This window comes from Gossypium arboreum, chromosome 12 (genome assembly GCF_025698485.1).
Source record: "Gossypium arboreum isolate Shixiya-1 chromosome 12, ASM2569848v2, whole genome shotgun sequence".
NCBI classification, from domain to species: Eukaryota; Viridiplantae; Streptophyta; class Magnoliopsida; order Malvales; family Malvaceae; genus Gossypium; species Gossypium arboreum.
Genome location: NC_069081.1, coordinates 118,016,217 through 118,035,448, shown reverse-complemented (window position 1 = coordinate 118,035,448; position 19,232 = coordinate 118,016,217). Strand labels below are relative to the sequence as shown.

Genomic DNA, 19,232 nt, shown 5'->3' with positions numbered 1-19,232 from the left:
TGAAATTATAAATTGAATATAAAACAGATTCTTTAATGGTATAGAAATTAAATTATTTCATTTAATAATAGATGGATTAAATTGAATAGGTTTATGATTTGGATTTGGGCAATGAGGTTACGGTACACCAGGATGCATAGGATTTTGTCTACACCAAACTAATCCAAGTGGAGGAGAGGGCCGGCGCTAAGGTGAAAAGGCCAAGAAAAGAGATTGGACTTGTTTCCACCAAAGGGCACGTGTCGAAAACAAGAAGCATAGGAGATGAGATGTATGGTGATGATGAATTCCAATACGCTAAGTGGCCAGCAGCAAAACCACGTGATTTTGCGGCATAAGATATTTTGGTGTGGGACCCAATTTTAGTTGCCCAGTTCTTCAGTTTTATGTTGCTTTTAATTTATATTTTTCTGTCTTGAGATATTTTGGGTCAGCCTTTCAATTCACCCCATTTGGGAAAGCCCGACAATAAATTTTGCTTTGCATTTATCTTTTACGCGCGTTTGTGTACAAGGAATATCCCTCTCCCTCTCCATCTCCATCTCCATCTCCAAATCATAAAATTTAAATTCTGAAATAAATTAACATTAAAAATGCAATATAATCATAAATATAAATACATTTCGAACCATATTTATGTAAAATTAAATCAATAAAAATATAATTAAAAAATCAAACGAAACTAAATAAAACCCATCACAATTACATATGATAGTACTAAAATCTGAATTTTAAAAAGTTCAGGGCTTGACCATGACCAATAATGTCAATATTTTATTGTTAAAATTGAGTTTATTTAATTTAAAAACTCTAAGATTGAATACTTTTTTCTTGCATTACCGGTGAAAAATTCATTGAAAAAATGTCCATCTGAAAAGAAAATGTTATATGAAAAGTAAATTTTAAAAATTGAAGATTTTGATGGCTAAATCATGTATTTTTCATTAAAAAATTAGGTAAATATTTTAAGAAAGTTATATATTAAAAAGCTATTGAGAAACTGCGAAAAAATCAATTAAGTCACAATATTAATTTTACACCTAATTAAGCTCTCGCTTTTAATGAAAATAATTAATTAAACTTTTCATTAACAATTTTCGTTATTGATCACATTCGTTATTAAAATAAATTGATAAACTAATCGATGATGGCACTTGACAACTTCCGGTTTAATTTAATATTTTCTCAATAAAAATAATTAAAAACATAAAAATATTTTATAAAAATAAGATAATCAGCAAAAATAAGGAAAAAGTTATAAAATTATAAAAGTAAAATTTTCTAAATTTTTAAATTGATATAAATTTATAAAAATATAAAATATTATAAATATTACAAAATAATATAAAAATATAAAATTAAATAAAACATATTTAAAATTATATAAGTGCGTATTAAATTTCTATAAAAATCATAAAAATTATTTAAATTATCAAAAATTGATATAAAGTTATAAATATTATTTAAAAATAATAAAAACTTTAATTGGACTAGATTAGTCAGTTAGATTGAAATAAATAAGGGTACCAGCCCGAAAAAAATATTAAGACCACTTGGCCTAAGAATTGAACGGTTGAATCAATTTTTTTTATTTTTTAATGTTTTATTTAATTGAATTGGATGGACTAGTCGAACTAGCAAATCATTGGCCTGATCAGTTCAACCACTAATTCTGTTTTGAAAATATTGGTTAGAATATTTCATTTTGGCATATGCTAATAGTTAGATAATGAAAATTTTGTTTGATAAAATATATTAAAAAATAAAAAAACAAAACATTTCAATCGTCTGATTTCCAGGTCAGTCGATCTAATGGCTTTCTCCGAACTGGTACCCTTGTCGATTTTGGTTTAATTGGTTCAATCAATTGATCCGATCCAGTTCAAGTTTTTATGATTTTTTTAATAATTTTTATAAGTTTATATCAGTTTTAAATTTTTAATACATTTTTAAAAAATTTAAATATGTTTTATTAATTTTATAAAAAAATTATACTTTATTAGAATTTTGTAAATTTTAATATTTTTATAAATTTTTCTGATTTTTTATGTTTTTAATAAATTTTATGAGTAAATTATTATATTAAACTATAAGCTATCACATGTCACTATCGATTGATCTATCAATTAATTTTAATTGTAAACATGGCCAATGACAAAAATCATTAATGGAAGGAATTAATTAATTATTTTAATTAACAATAGGGACTTAATTAATACAATATATTTTTATTTCTTATGAGCGTATTATTATTATTATTATTATTATTATTATTATTATTATGGGTAGTTAAATAACAAAAAGGTAGAGATAAAGGAGAAATCACGACCAATAAATTTATAAATTAAGATTGAACAACTCATGGGCCATACAATTAATTTTCATTAATGGTCGTTTTCATTAAATAAATCCAAGTAATTAATTTTTAAACCAATCAAACATGAGGACTTGCACTCAAATTAAAGCCCAATGAAACAAAAGCAAAAGCAATGCATGTTTTAGACTGGGCTCCAAGGCCAGTCCATCTTAACATTTGCCACGTGTTAAAATAATTATAAAAATTAAAACGAAAAAGATTATTTTTTTCCAATTTTAAATTCATCCAGGAGAAAATTAATTTTCAATAAATAATAATCAATGTTACTTTCATTGTTTAAATATAATTTCTTTTATATTTTAAAGAATTATTATAAATTAAATTAAATTAACTATTGATTCAAAAACTTTGATTCTAATCTTATCTGTGAGTTTGGTTGAGTCAATTTGAAGTCAAAGAATTAGTAGATATGATTTTTGCTTAAACTCAACCTAAAACATGAACTTCACAATTAATCAAAATCCAACCTTACATAAAAATAGGATAATTTGAATCCAATTTTTCTATTTCCAAAATTATACATAAAACATAAAATTTAACATTCATGCTATCATTGAAATTAATAAATTAAAATTCAAGTGAATTACTCATGGACAGCAAATAGCGACGCCATGTGGTGAATTTTCGACTGGGTTTTGGGAGGTTTTAGTAAAATTTTAAAAGTTTAACGAGATTTTTTAAAAAATTATGAAATTAATGACAATTTTTTAAAAAAATTTAAGAGGTTCTAATTAAATTTTCGAAATTTCCTGAAATTTTGAAGGCTTCCCAACTCCCCCATCAAGATCCGCGTTTGAATATATATATATATATATATATATATATATATATATATATATTTATCAAGCAATAAATATTTCTTAAGAAAAATATCTTTCAAGAAAAGAAATGCTTCGACGGCAATCAAATAGAACACAACTCAAAAAATTTACTCAAGACTCGGCATGTCTACTTTCTGTTGTTCAATTTTATTTTTCGGCATTCTCTTTTTAATTAAAGCTTTGTCATATTTCGAGACGTATATTTTAAGTTTTTGATGTGTAACTCAATTATTGAACAATTCTATTTGGTTTGGATCAATTTTAATATCTCAATAAATTTTTAACTCTATTTCATGAATTCACTTATGTTATTTTTAGATTTTATAAATATTATTGTAAATATGATGAAGACTCGTTTATTTATATATTTTTATTCTGTACTATACTCTATAGGACATATGCTATGTTTAGGAGCGCAGTTAAAAAAAATTTTAAGGGTGTCAAAATTAAATTGTAATTTTTACGATAATAAAAATATAATTTCACTATTTTAATAGTTTCGTCTTTATACTTTTAAATAATTAAATTAAATTTTTATTATTTTTAGAGTGTCAAAATATAATTTTATATTTATAATTTTAAATTTTAAATATTTCAAAAAATTAAATAAAAAATTTTCATTTTAAGACTTGCAGTCCTGATTTCGTTCATGACCATTCCCTAGAGATTGGAGACAAATGGGAAGCTCACAGTTAGAGGTGTATATGAGCGCCTAAAATGTAGGAGGGTTTGAGTAAAAATATTGGCCCGAAAAATGTGATTGGGCAAAAAAATAAGACCCGTTTTAAAAAAAAGCCGGGCCTCGAGTAAGATATTTTTAGTCTGGGCCCACCCTATGTACACCTCTATTTACAGTGGCCTTCTCACTGTCCTACCCCTAATATTTTAAAATTATATTTTTAGTCCCTTTTGATTTTCTATGTCTACAAAACCGTTACGCTTACAGACAAATTTTCACAGAATAAATTATTAATGAAGGAATCTTAGTATTAAGCCGAGCTTATTAGGTAGTGAAAATTAAGTAATATAACTAAGTGTAAACACGTTGACAAATTTTACTTGTCGTTGAAGGAGACAATGTTGGAAACCGACAGATCTGTCTAAACAAAAATACTAGTTATAACTAAATCTCCAAAACAGCATTCAACAAACATAGATTGGGAAGACACTTGTAAGAACAGACCGCCTTCTCATCATCTCCGTTTTACTCTATTTACATTCATATTTTAATTAATTATATGTTTTTTAGGTCTTATAATTTTGGTTTATATATATATATATTTACAAGCATTGATATCCAGCCGATAATAATGTTTAATTGGAACTTGAATTTAAATAATAAATAAATTTGTGAATTTAAATTAGAATAATTAAAAAGTACAAATACATGAGAAAAATAAAATAGCTGTCATCTGATGTGTCGTGGTGTCTTAAGCCCATGTGTGAAAGGACCTCTTTCTAGTAATATCGTTGAAGAGGAGAAAGAAAATAATATTTTGACCCATCCACCACTTTCATCATCACCTTTGAAATTTAAAGGTCCAATGGATGGTAAAAGATGGAATATTTGGTATCATTGAATATTTGTTTTATTTTTGTTGAAGAAAATGTGTGTTTGAGTGTGTTGAAGTGTGTTATCTTATTAATTAAGTGTTAGGAAAGGGTTATGAGTGATAACAAATATTTAAAAATCATGAATTTGGATATTTTATTTTATTTTGTTTATAATGAAATCTATATATAAAATTTTAGAGAGTCAAACATATGTTATTCAAATTAAGCCTTAACTTAATTGATATTGTTGTTATCATAGTAATAAAAAAGGTGTAACTTGAGCGTATTTTAATTATGTATTTTTTCCTATATTTATGAGTTAGGAGTGATTATGGATAAAAATATGTATTATATAAAAACAATTGGTAATGTTAGAAAAATATGGCTTCAAGTGCACTTAAGCATGTTTTTTTTTTTTAAGCATGGTATAAAATAGGGTAAATTATACCTAATGCACTAAACTATTAGTAAGTTTATATCTTGCCCACTCAACTTTAAAAAGTTACAAAATAGTCATTGAATTATTTGAAAATTTTTATTTAAGTCACTAGACTATTAAAATCGTCACTATATAGCTTTTTTTGTTCACGTTGTTTACGCCAATCAAAAGTTCTCATTCCTCTCTCTATTACAATTCGGTTTTTTTTTTTAAATAGCTTCGGATTTTACAAATCTACAAAAACAAATTTCAAATAAACTTTTTTCCAATCTTTGACACTGACCGTTAGATTGAATTAATTTTAAAATAGATTCTTTCACATGTCGATGGGTACTAATTCACCGTATTAATTATCGAATCATCACTGAGAGCTCATTAAGTAATTAAAAAAAAAAAGACTTAATAGTCTATAAAGTCAATAACTTAAATAAAAACTTTTAAATAATATAATGACTATTTTATAATTTTTTAAAATTAATTAATCAAAACACCTTCCTTCCATCCGAAAAATTGAAACAGAATATTCATGATTACACATACATCAGTTCCTTACATTTCTTTAGCTGACACCAACTCCACCTGATTTTCCTTTAACACGTGATTGAGAAAGAAGGATGAACATCAAAACCTGCCAAACCCTGTTCTGTTGTTTCAACCCAAATTGTTTACCGATTCACAGAGGAAGAGGAAGAAGAAGTTGGGACCCAAGAAGATAGTACAAGTTGACCCTCAATAGTGAAAGAAAAAAACAAACGTCATAGTGTCCCACTTGAGTTGACCCAGTAAACTGGAAGGTTTATAGAAATTTCAGGTTTCCTTTTTCTGTATATTTTCTTCTTCAAGAAAGGAAGAAGCCTTTTAATTTCAAAAAAAGGGGCCTGGATTTTGTTGTACGAAATGACGTCGTTTAGGCGTATCTTCGACGAACAAAGCAAGTAATTGGCAACGAAATTGCATTAAATTGGCCGAAATGGTAATGACTTGACTTAAAGGTTGACTTGGCTCTTTATAAATTTTGCTCAACCTTGAAACTTTTCCATCATTCCCTAACCCTCTTCACTTCTAAGTTCCTTCTCTTTCCATCTCTCATTTTCTCCCCAAAGCTCCAAAATGAAGGTTAGATTTTCATGTCTTTAATTTGTTATTAATTTTAATTATCTAGATAAAATAATACGTACTCCTTTCATTTTCTTAAAGGTCGACTTAAAGGTTTTGTTTTTCGACAGAAAATTGTGTTGAAGTTGGATTTGCATCACGACAAAAGCAGACAGAAAGGCATGAAGATAGCCTCTGGTCTTTCAGGTATTATATCTATTAACACATTCTACAAACCCTAAATCTTGAACCTAGCAAAAAAAAAAAAAACCATCTGTTTTTTTTTTTTTTGTGTGTGTAGGGGTTGAGTCGGTTGCAATAGACAAGGACCAAAAATTGACAGTAATAGGAGATGTGGATCCAGTTAAGGCAGCGATGAAATTAGGCAAGTTATGCCATACTGAAATAGTTTCGGTCGGACCGGCAAAAGAGCAGGAGAAGAAGAAGGAAGAACCCAAGAAAGAGGAACCAAAGAAACCAGCGGAACCAAAGAAAGACCCACCAAAAGAACTTGTACTACAATACTCGTATCCAATGATATGTCACCCTCCATACTATCCTCCGTTTCCCGATTATTACTGTAAACCTATCGAGGAACATCCACCTGCTTGCATTATCTTGTAATTTTTTTGGTGTTTTAGATTTCAATAATTAATAAATAAGAAAATTAAAAGAAATATCTTTTCTAATTTCTTTAAGTACTGTCAATGTTAATTTGCAAAAGTTCTGGTTTAGCCCGGGCTAGTTTTTTTAATTTCTAGTTCCATTAGTTACAGTAAAAATTTAGAAAATTCAAATTAAATTTTATATTTTTACGATATTCATGAAAATGTAATTTTAATATTTTAATAGTCTATATATTTATAATTTTTCAAAAGATTAAATCAAAATTGAGGAGATAAAATACAATTTTATCATTATTAATTTAAAATTTTATAAATTATAAAAGGCTTAAATTAAAAAAAAAACCTCTTGCAGCCTTCTAGCTCCGCCCCAATAATTAATTCAAATTATGGTTTCCTTATGTAAGTATTTTCAAATTTTGGTTTCGTCGGGTTGATTTTAAAAAATTGGTCAAGCCTCAATATTGACCTTGACACTTTATCATAATTTGACCTTTTACTTTTACAATATCATTAGTTAGTCTAAATAATTAATATTGTTAATTATTTTAATCACGATGGAGAGGTTAATAATTTTTCTTAAGAACACAAATTCAACTGAAAACAAATATCAAATAAGTTCAAACATGTGTTTTTATGAAAAAATCATAATCAATACTTTCAACGTTATTTTTATTATTATTAAATTTTAAAATATCACACTATAAACTTTAATAGGAGTTTAATAATGATAACAACAAGACTTGATTTTTAAATTGAAAAATAAATATACTAAATTCAAAACATATGAAATTTAGAGCTGATTCAAAACATATTTTAACCTTTAAATTTTCCTTTTGAAATTTGACATAAACAAATAAACAAACAAAAACATATCAACTAGGGTTGAACAAAATCCGATTTAATTTAAAAAATTCGGTAAAAATTTTAAAATTTGAATTAAATAGTTTGAGTTATTCAGATAAACTTGAATAAAAAAATCAAAATTTTTAGTTTAACTCTAATATGAATTACACAATTTGAGTTATTCGAAAATTCGAATAAGAAAAGGTAAAACTACGTCGTTTTGATAAATGTTTACCTTTTTAAAGTCAAAACCATTAAGTTAAAAAGCAAAACTAGTCGTTTTGATAAATATTTACCCATCAGCCTTAATTATATAGTTAAATAATCTTGTACTTTGTCTACTAGTTAAATAATCATTCCATGTAAATGTAACATTTAGTATAAATAATATGATTTATTAACTCGGCTCAACTTGTATTTTTTTGACTCAATTCAAAAAAAATTCAAATTGAGTTCAGTTACTAAAATATGATTCGTCAACTTAATATTTTTTTTTACTCGATTTGACTTGACTCAATCGAATAGTCACCCCTAATGTCAACTAGAAGGGGGCTGGCATGGGCTCCGACCCCCCTAAAATGTAAAATTATTATTTAAGCCCTTAAATTTTTTTAAAAAATTTTAAGTTAGTGAAAATAAAATTATACTTTAACCCCTTCTAAAATTATAAAAATTCGATTTAATTCTTTAAAACTTATAAAAATATAAACTATAAAATTTTAAAAATTCATTTGTCCCCTAAAGGTTGTTCTGGCTTTGCACTTATGTCAACCATACAAATTAAGAATAAAAGGAAATATAAACACTTGCGTGTATTTATATATCACAGTGACGGTGTTCTAGTTGGCCAAGTAAAGTGGAAGTTTATAGAAGTTTGAAAATTCCATGTTGTTTTCATAGATATTTGCTTCTTCAGAAAAGAAGGAATTTCAAAAAAAGGGGGTTGATTTGATTGTAGGAAGCGACGACGTTTAGCATCGGCGTATCTTCCAGGAACAAAGCAAGTAATTGGCAATGACTTGACTTAAAGGTTGACTTGGCTCTCTATAAATTTCTCAAACTTAAACCTTTTTCCATCATTCCCAAAGCCAAACCTGCTTTACTTCTACATCTCATTTTCATCAACTTTTTGCTAAAAAATAATCCCCACAGCTTGAAAATGAAGGTTAGATTTCCATTTATTTAATTTGTTACTTTTAGTTATTGTGCAATTTCAAAAAAAAAAACTGAAACTGAAACTGGTATTGTTTTTGTTTTTGTTTTAAATTATTATTATTATTACAGAAAGTGGTGTTGAAATTGGAGCTACACAACGAGAAATGCAAACAGAAAGCCATGAAGATAGCCTCTGGTCTTTCAGGTAATATTATATCTATTACCACGAATTCGACAAACCCTTAATCTTGAGCATTGCCAAAAAAAAAAAAAGCTAACTGGTTTTTGTTGCTGTTGTTGTTGTTGCAGGGGTTGAGTCGGTTTCAATAGACAAGGACCATAAATTGACAGTAACAGGAGATGTGGATCCAGTTAAGGCAGCGCAGAAATTAGGCAAGTTATGCCATACTGAAATAGTTTCGGTCGGACCGGCAAAAGAGCCGGAGAAGAAGAAAGAAGAGCCCAAGAAAGAGGAACCAAAGAAACCAGACCCGTATACAATGATATATCACCCATTTACAGCTCAATACTACACTCCGGCACCCAATTATTATGCTTGCTGCACACCTGTCGAGGAACATTCACCTGGTTGCGTTATTTCCTAAAGTTTTGGTTTTTTAATTATCAAATTCATATTTTTATATGAATGAAGAAGAAAAACACAACTCTTTTCTCCCTTTCCGTACGGTATGGTGGGTTTACTGTTAAGTTTTTGGGTTTTACAGAATACAGATGCTGTAATTTCTTAGTAATGGGAAATTAAATTACTATTTTCGGATATTTTATGATTGTGATAGTAAATTTTTCTTTTTATTTGTAATTTATACATTCTATCAATTTAGTCATAATAAAACAAATTTAATATAATATTTTTAGAATTAATATCAAATTAATAAAATACATAAATATTGAGGGTTAAATTTATTATTATACCAATCATATTTATACACCATTGACTAAATATATTAACATTATGATTAATCTATACTTAATTGCTCACTCCCAAATTTAGTAGGAATAAATTGCTTTAAGTTTTTTCTTTTAAATGAACTAAATTGCCCAATTCAAAAGTGAGAGAGACTTTAAGGACTTCTTACGTAAAATTTTCCAAGTGTGTATATTCTCATCTTCAAAAAAGAAGACAAATGTAATAATAAATTACAGTTCTCATATTTTGTCTGTCGAAACCATTTTTTTGGAAACGAGAATCGACTTCGGTTTTGAAAGTGGAAATTAAAACGGGAGTTGCCACCGATCTTTATTGGGTGTGATCGGATCACCCTTGTTTTAATAAAACATTCTAATTTACTAAAACGACATTTTGGTCAACGAAATTTGAGAAAACGGGTTCGGGAGTCGGTTACGTACGAGGAAGGATTAGCACCCTCGTAACGCCCAAAATTGGTACCTAATTGATTAATTAGTGTCTCAAAGTCGAAAATTAAAAATCGGGAATGGATTTGAAATTCGATCCTTTTTATTTACATTAATTTGAAAAGTTCGAATTAAATCAAAGTGATTGCTAAAGATTTCCTCGTCTCGAGATATCGAAATATCACATCCCGTAAGTTAGGACACGATACCATGAACTCCCGGCGCAAGTTGTCTTTAACTTTAATTGGAAATCCATGTGTTTTAAAACTCGAAAAGGATATTTGCTATTTAGAAACAATGAGGAAATCGAAACCCGTAAGTTAGGGCACAATTCCTCGATGTTCCAAAATGCAAAACATTGCCTTTATTTGGGAAATTTCATTTTGAATAGTAACTTAGTACGATATTTAAACGACGTGTATTTGTTAGATTAAAATAAAATGACTTATTGGATGAATGTATTGGGCTTAATGTATGATACGACTTAGGCTAGATAAAACAAAGATATATCGTAAAGCACGGATAATACAACATGAAATACAATGTTTATACAAGCAAATGACAATAATGAAAATACTGAATAAACTAAATATAATACATACAATAGTAACATTCACATAACATATATCACTTAGGCATTAATCACTAGTAATCAAATACAAATAAATTAAATAAAATATAGCTATTTTAAAAATAAAAATAATAATAATAAAATAAAGCAAATTAAAATGAATAAAGTATAAAACAAATTTTATGATGATAAGAAATGAGTTTAAAATAAATAATGTGAAAAGAAAGAAAAAATAATATCAATAATGTACAAAAATAGAATATATGTAAAAGAAAATTTAAAATAGGTAAGATACAATACGTCAAAGAAATAATTAGTATATATATAAAAATAGATATAACGATTTGAAATTGATAACATATATAAAATTTTACAATAAATAATAAAACAATTTAAAATGAATGACACATGATGCAGGTTTATAGAATGAATGATGTAAGAGAATTTTAAAACCTATATTATATAAAGCAAGTTACAAAAGATTCATATGGATAATTTTAAAATGGGTGATATATATATAATTAAAAGTGTAAAATAGATGACATGGAATAAGTAGAATGGGTTTGAAATAAGGTATAAAATAATTTTGAACTAAATAATATATAAGTTAATTTAAAATTATAAATATGGAGTTTAAAATATATAATGCGTAAAAGGATAAAAAATAGACAATATCAATATACTTCATAATGACGATTTAGATATGATACATAGAATATTTAACAAATGAAATATAAAAGCATTTAGAATAAATAATGTATATATTAAAGGAATAAATAAAGGCAAAAAGAGTTAGAATCAGGAATAAATAGAGAAAAACAAATTATAATCAAACTGATTAAGGATAAAATTGGAACAAAAATGAAGTAAAAAACAAAAACTGTAACAAAATAAAAAACACGGGGTCAAAAATAAAAAAAAAAAGAGAGAGCCTCAAGGTTTGAGGACTGATCGGAAGATTATTCCTTAAGTTCCCTGCGCACCGTTTCACGCAGGACTAGAATGAATCAGATACAAAAACCTTGGGGCAAAAATAAAAACAAATAAAAGGGGAACAGATTTAAATTAAAACACAGAAGAAAACGAAGGGACTACGGATATGAATATCCCAAAAAGATGACAACAAGCAGACCCCCTAGCTCTCAAACGGCCCAGTTTGTGCTTTTATTTAAGTTTAAAAGTTTTGTTTTTTTTTATTATTTCATTCCCATTTCTAAAAAAAAACCATTCTCCATTTATTTTCTCTGTTAGGGTTCATTCTAACCCATCATCACCGCTACCTTCACGACGCCACCGAGGGCGGTGGTTGAGACCGTGTGAGGGGATTTCTTAACCTCGGTTTAGAGCACCTGAAGGCAGTGTTTTCCTTAGCCCAAGAACCCGAGAGAAGAGACCTCCTTTTTCCTTTTGGGAATCGGTCTCACCGACGGAGCAGAGATTCCGACGACACGACTTCGGGTTTTCCCGGTAAGCTTTCTTCCCTCTCTTCATTTTATATTCTTTTGTTTTGAAGAAATATTCGAAAACCGTAAGTAAAAAAAAATAAAAAAACAGAAAAAAAATAAAGAAAAAAACGAGACTCAAAATCCACCTCCTCTTCTGATTTTTGCTTTTTTGATTGGCTGATATGCGTAAAAAACAAAGAAGTCGAATGTGGCCTTTTATAGCCGAAGATCGACTCATTCTACTTCTATTATCTATTTTTTTTTTTTTTTTGCTCTTTGTTTTCTGCTTCTTTTTTGTTTTTTTGCTTGTTGTTTGTTTGTCTGTTGCTTGCGTGCTTGCAGGTGGTGTCAGATGCGCGTGAGGCCTGCGATTGGTGGTGTACGCGGTGGCCATTTGGTGAAGAGTGGTGGCAGACAAGGTAGGGGTTAGGGTTTGTTTAATAATTGGGTTATTTGTAAATAGACTGTTTATATTTTGAACTCTTTTGTTATTTTGGGTCTATTGACTTGGGCCAAAAATTGGCCATTACAGCTGCCCCTCTTTGCTCATTGTCGTCTAGCGAGAATGGAGCAAAGACCTTAAAATGGCCAATTTTGCCTAGTCTCATCGAATCTTGACTTCTTTTATTCTTCGAATAGCCTCATTCCAATCCTTTGTATCTTCAGAGGTATAGGGGTTGTTGCTACGACTTGTTTCAATGCGATCTCGGGGAAAAGAGATTAGTAGCTTCGGTCTACCCCGCTAGAACTCCAAAGAGATAAGACTTGGTATTTTCAACCTGCTCCACTGCATCTTCAGGGAGATAAGGCTAATGGCTTTAATCCGTACTACCGCAAGTTCAGAGAGGTAAGATTTGTCATGGTAGATTTGATCCACCTCTCGCAACTTCGAGGTATATGATTTATAGCTTTAATCGCTTCTATCGCAACTTCAGAGAGATAAGATTCGCTGTCATGAGTCTACTCTACTGCAACTTCAGAGAGATAAGACTTGTGACTTCAATCAACTCCACTGAAACTTCAAGGAGGTCTATTGTGGCTTTTAGCCGCTCCAACGCCATTTCAGGGAGAAGATACTTGATTTCAATCCTGTTACCCTATTGCTTAGGGGGTTAAAGCCCATCATCTTCGATCTGTTTCCCTACTACTTAGGGGGTTAGGATCTATAAATGCGGCTTGTTACCCTACTACTTAGGGGGTTAAAGCCCATCATCTTTGATTTGCTCCACTACTGCTTAGGGAGACAAAATCACTGTCCTCGATCTGTCCCACTGCAACTTCAGGGAGATAAGATTTGCAATCTCCAGCCTACTCCACTACTGCTTAGGGAGATAGGATGGTGGCTTAGATCTGTTCCACTACTGGTTGGGGAGATGAGATTCGCCGTCTTCGATCTGTTCCACTGTAACTTCAGGGAGACAAGATCTGCGATCTTCAGCTTGTTACCCTACTGCTTAGGGGGTTAAAGCTTGTGAACTTACTAATTTTAGGGATATGACCTGTAGAATCAGTTCCATGTACCTAGGCTTATGTCAAATGATTAGGATGCTATGGTCGAATCAAATGCTCCTAACTAGATGTGATGAATGTGTCAAATAATTAGGATGGTATGATCGAAATGAATCAAATGCTCTTAATTAAACGTGTTATGAATGAATCAAATAACTAGGATGCTATGATTGAAATGAATCAAATGCTCCTAATTAGATGTGTTATGAATGATGTATGAATGAAAATGTCTTTTTTTTTTTTGCCTAATTTGGTATTACTCGTTGTTCATCAACGTATTATTCTGCCTTTCCTTCGACTGGTACCTCTGGCAAAAAACCTCAAGAATAATCACAATCTAGGCTATTCTTCCTCTAACGTTTCTAACCCTTAAATTTGGGTAATTCAAACCAATTAGTCCCGTTTCAGGTCCTTGTATCATTTAGAAGCTTTTCAGAGTAATATGCAAAACTCTTTTGTGAATATTATTAGTCCATTAATTATCCTTTCAATGAAAAACACTCGACAAAGGTTGTCGCATTAGATAAAATGGAATTTTATTTGAGAACAAAACTCAAAATGAATAGGGTAATCAAGATAGTAAATTTGCTAAGATACAAAATGAGAACTAATGAATTAATCGAGATAGCACATTCTGCCAAAAAAATGTAAAGTGAATGAGATAAGAATAAGTGTCCCAGATATCGTAGTATGAACTTCTCTGCACAAATTTCTCGAGGACCCTTTGAACTCGGTATGCGTTGGAAGATCAAGAGTATTTTGTCGATGCCCCAAGATGTAGCATCCCTCCTTCTTGTCAATTCAGAGGAAACAGGACCACTGCATGCCCCCAACTTCGATCAAAATTTGAATCGCCCATTCCTGGGTTTTCAACTCAAAACCCCTTTGGTCTCAAAGCACCCTTTTACGGGTTTTCACCTTGGCCTCTCCATTTTTTTTTAGGTAAAATACCTCTTGACCGAATCTGAATTCACGGGATTAGGCAAGCTTTTACCATCCATCTCGGTCAAAATCAGAGCCCCTCCAGAGAAAGCCTTCTTTACCACATAAGGTCCCTCCCAATTCGGCATCCATTTTCCTCTGAAGTCATTTTGTATGGGAAGGATCTTTTTCAATACGAGGTCTCCTTCATGGAATTCTCTAGGGCGAACCTTCTTATTGTAAGCCCGCATCATTCTCTTTTGATACATTTGACCATGACAGATAGCCTTTAGCCTCTTTTCCTCAATCAAGTTCAACTGGTCGACGAGATCTGGATCCATTCTGCTTCATCTAACTTTAGTTCTGAAAGCACACGTAAAGAGGGAATCTCGACCTCAATAGGTAGAACCGCCTCTATTCCATAAACTAAAGAGAATGGTGTTGCCCCGGTAGATGTTCCGACTGACGTCCGGTAGGCATACAGGGCAAATGGTAATTTCTCGTGCCAATCTTTATAGGTCTCAGTCATTTTTCCTATGATTTTCTTTATATTTTTATTGGCCGCTTCTACTGAACCATTCATCTTTGGGCGATACGGTGACGAGTTATGATGTTTAATCTTGAACTGGCTACAGACCTCTGCTATCGTGCTATTATTCAAGTTCAGTACATTGTCCGATATGATTCGCTCAGGCATTCCATATCGACATATGATTTCTTTCTTCAAGAACTTACTGACTGCCGACTTTGTGACGTTGGCGTAAGAAGTGGCCTCCACCCATTTGGTGAAGTAATCTATAACCACAAAGATGAAACGATGTCCATTAGATGCCTTTGGTGAGATTGGCCCAATGACATCCATGCCCCACATGGAGAAAGGCCATAGAGAAGTCATGACGATGAATTTTATCTCCATAGATTTGGCATTTATGGCACTTCTTGGCATAGTTGATGCAATCTCCTTCCATAATAGACCAATAATATCCGAATCTCATGATCTGTCTGGCCATGGTGAAACCATTAGCATGCATCCCACAGACACCCTCATGAACCTCTTCTAGGATTTGCTTAGCCTCGACAGCGTCCACACATCTTAGGAGCACTTGGTCTTTTCTTCTTTTATACAGGATTTCTCCATCCAAGACATAGTCACTGGCCAACCTTCTTAATGTCCTCTTGTCATTCTCAGTCGTTTGGTCTGGGTATTCACGACTCTTCACATATCGTAAAATATCCTGATACCAAGGATGGTCATCTTTCTCTTCTTCTTCTTCGATATTGCAGCAATGAGCCGGAGCCGCATAAATGCTCATTTGGATAGGCTTCATATCCTCTTGCTTGTTCACTTTGATCATAGAAGCTAAAGTTGCCAAGGCATCAGCCATCTGGTTTTCATCTCGTGGGAGATAGCAGAAAGTGATATCGTCAAACTCCTCGATTAACTCAAGAACCAGTCTTCGATAACTGATCAGCTTGGGAACTATTGTCTCCCATTCACCTTTAAGCTGATAGATCACTAGCGCAGAATCTCCGTATACCTCTAATACTTTTATTTTTCATTCTATGGCTGCACGGATGCCCATGATACATGCCTCGTATTCCGCCATGTTGTTTATGCAGTCAAAATCTAATTTACTGGCGAAAGGATAATGATCTCCGTTTGGGGATACCAAGACTACCCCGATTCTATTACCTACAGCATTTGAAGCTCCGTCAAAATTCAGCCTCCAAGGGTGTCCTTCTTGAGAGTCTTCTTCTGTGGTTGCAACATACATTAGATCTTCATTCGGGAAATCAAAACTCAATGGCTCATAATCTTCTAGAGCTCTACTGGCCAGAAAGTCTGCTATTGCACTCCCCTTTACAGCCTTTTGATTCACGTAGACTATGTCGAACTCAGAAAGTAGAATTTGCCAACGAGCCATTCTTCCGTTCAAAGCGTTTGATTCCATCATGTATTTCAAAGGGTCCAGTTTTGAGATGAGCCAAGTTGTGTGGTACAACATGTATTGCCTCAGTCTTCGGGTTGTCCAAATCAAAGTACAACACAACTTCTCGATCGACGAATATCTCGTTTCACATTCAGTGAATTTCTTGCTGAGATAGTATATTGCTCTTTCTTTTCTTCCAGTCTCGTCATGTTGGCCTAGCACGCATCCCATAGAATTCTCGAACACCGTCAAGTACAATATCAGTGGTTTATCCGGACAAGGTGGCATCAGTACTGGGGCATTGGATAGGTAATGCTTGACCTTGTCAAAAGTTCTCTGGCACTCCTCATCCTAAACACCTGGATTATGCTTCCTAAGGAGACGAAATATCGGATCACATTTTTCTGTCAGTTGTGAGATGAACCGAGCGATGTAATTCAGCCTTCCTAGGAAACCTCGAACTTCTTTTTGAGTACGTTGTGGAGGTAATTCTTGTATAGCCCTGACTTTATCTGGGTCGATCTCAATTCCTTTTTCACTGACCACAAATCCCAACAGTTTTCCTGACTGGGCTCCGAATGTACACTTTGCGGGGTTGAGTTTTAGTTGGAACTTCCTTAACCTTAAGAATAGTTTCCTCAGGACCTGCACATGCTCATTTTCTGTTCTGGATTTTGCAATCATGTCATCGACATAAACTTCGATCTCCTTGTGCATCATATCATGGAATAAAGTTACCATGGCTCTCTGATATGTTGCTCCCACGTTTTTTAGCCCGAATGGCATAACTTTATAACAAAATGTTCCCCACATGGTTACGAATGTGGTCTTTTCCATGTCTTCTGGATGCATCTTTATCTGGTTGTATCCCGAGAAGCCGTCCATGAACGAGAAAAGTGAGTAACCCGCCGTGTTATCCACTAATGTATCAATGTGAGGCAACGAAAAGTTATCTTTTGAGCTGGCTTTGTTTAGATCCCGATAATCTACGCACATCCGTACCTTTCCATCTTTCTTAGAAACTGGGACTATATTGGCCACCCATTCTGAGTACTTGACCACTTGTAAGAAACTGGCGTCGAACTGCTTCTTGACCTCTTCTTTTATTTTCAACAAAACATCGGGTCTCATCCTTCGAGTTTCATTGAACGGCTTGCATTCTTCCTTTATAGGAGTCGATGTACCACGATATCGGTATTCAATCTGGGCATGTCTTTATATGACCAGGCGAAGACATCCTTAAATTTTCGGAGTAACTCGATGAGGTCTCGCTTTGTTTCTGCAGCGATACTAGCTCCAATTTTCACCTCTTTTCCTTCTCCTAAGCTCACAATTTCCACCGACTCTTTGTGAGGTAAGATTTGTTTCTCCTCTTGTTCTACCATTCTTAACAAATCAGGAGATAGGCCATAATTTTGGTCATCTTCAAAATCCTCCGTGTCCTCTATACACAAGTCTTGTTTGAAAGGAATCTCTGAGTCATTGGCAATATCGCTCATATCATTGATATCTGGGGACCTGTTATGGATGAAAAAAGAAATCCAAAGAACAATGAATCTAAGAATATTTTATTTGTATGGTATGATTATGAATGAATTGGAAAGAATAAAAGAATATTCACTCAAGATGATACGCAAAAATGCATTTTTTATTGAAATAGCGATATTTGGACATATGCCTATTTCATAAAAGGATTCTTACTGCCCCTAGGCTTAGAGCAATAAGCTTGTTTTGAACATTACTCTGAGTTAACCCTAAAAGTTACAGGGATCTCCTCCACGGTCCAATTGTTCAAAACGCTTCCAGGGATGTAAGGGGGAATTCCAGCTAAATTTTCTTCAGTTTTCCCTTCAGATATAGCGTTAATGCTCAAACTGTCCAATATTTCTTCGGCGGGCTCTTTCCTTGTTGATCTTCCTTTAGAGTGAATAGTCTCTCCTGAGACGAATGTTTTGGATAAATGAGGGAAGGTCGTCGGCTCCCACTTGACCTCCTCACCGCACAAACGCGCTCTCCTCATCTCTTGCCTTTTCTCCAGCTCTTTCTTCTTTTGCTTCGCATCTGTCTTAAATCCTAAGCCAAAGCGGTCTCGTTTTTCCTTCAACACTGGTACCTCGATCCTTCATTGGAGGCATCTTCCAAGTTCTTTCCCTGGCAAAACTCCTTTGCCAACAGTTAATCGTATGCCCATCCTTGTGGTTTTGGATATTCTAGGTGCTGGGATCTTGTTTCCTTCAACGATGAATGTAGCATTGACAAATTCTAGTGATCGAAAAGAACACTCTATCGCCTCATCGTCTGTACCTACGTACGGTGCATTACTGGTGAGAGATGCAATGATATCTTCCTCCGCGTTTATCGTTACCAACCTACCTTCAGTTACCAACTTCAACTTTTGGTGTAGGGACGACGGCACTGCCCCCGCCGAGTGAATCCACGGTCTCCCCTGTAATATCCTGATTTTGGGCCTAGTCGGAATAGTGGTTTCGTGACCACAAAATCCGAGATATAAATAATTATTTTATGATTATTTTAAGGTCTATGATATGATTGCATGATTGTGTGAAAATT

General features: G+C 32.3%; 2 protein-coding genes across 2 annotated transcripts; both read left to right on the top strand.

The window, feature by feature from the left end:
* Positions 1 to 6,157: 6,157 nt before the first annotated feature.
* On the top strand, positions 6,158 to 6,963 carry LOC108478585 (heavy metal-associated isoprenylated plant protein 12-like). The gene is made up of 3 exons (XM_017781049.2): positions 6,158 to 6,307; positions 6,418 to 6,493; positions 6,588 to 6,963. The coding sequence occupies exons 1-3, from the start codon at positions 6,302 to 6,304 to the stop codon at positions 6,908 to 6,910; spliced, it is 405 nt and encodes a 134-aa protein (XP_017636538.1). The 5' UTR covers positions 6,158 to 6,301; the 3' UTR covers positions 6,911 to 6,963.
* Positions 6,964 to 8,761: 1,798 nt separating this feature from the next.
* On the top strand, positions 8,762 to 9,777 carry LOC108478586 (heavy metal-associated isoprenylated plant protein 12-like). The gene is made up of 3 exons (XM_017781050.2): positions 8,762 to 8,920; positions 9,040 to 9,115; positions 9,220 to 9,777. The coding sequence occupies exons 1-3, from the start codon at positions 8,915 to 8,917 to the stop codon at positions 9,513 to 9,515; spliced, it is 378 nt and encodes a 125-aa protein (XP_017636539.1). The 5' UTR covers positions 8,762 to 8,914; the 3' UTR covers positions 9,516 to 9,777.
* Positions 9,778 to 19,232: the final 9,455 nt, after the last annotated feature.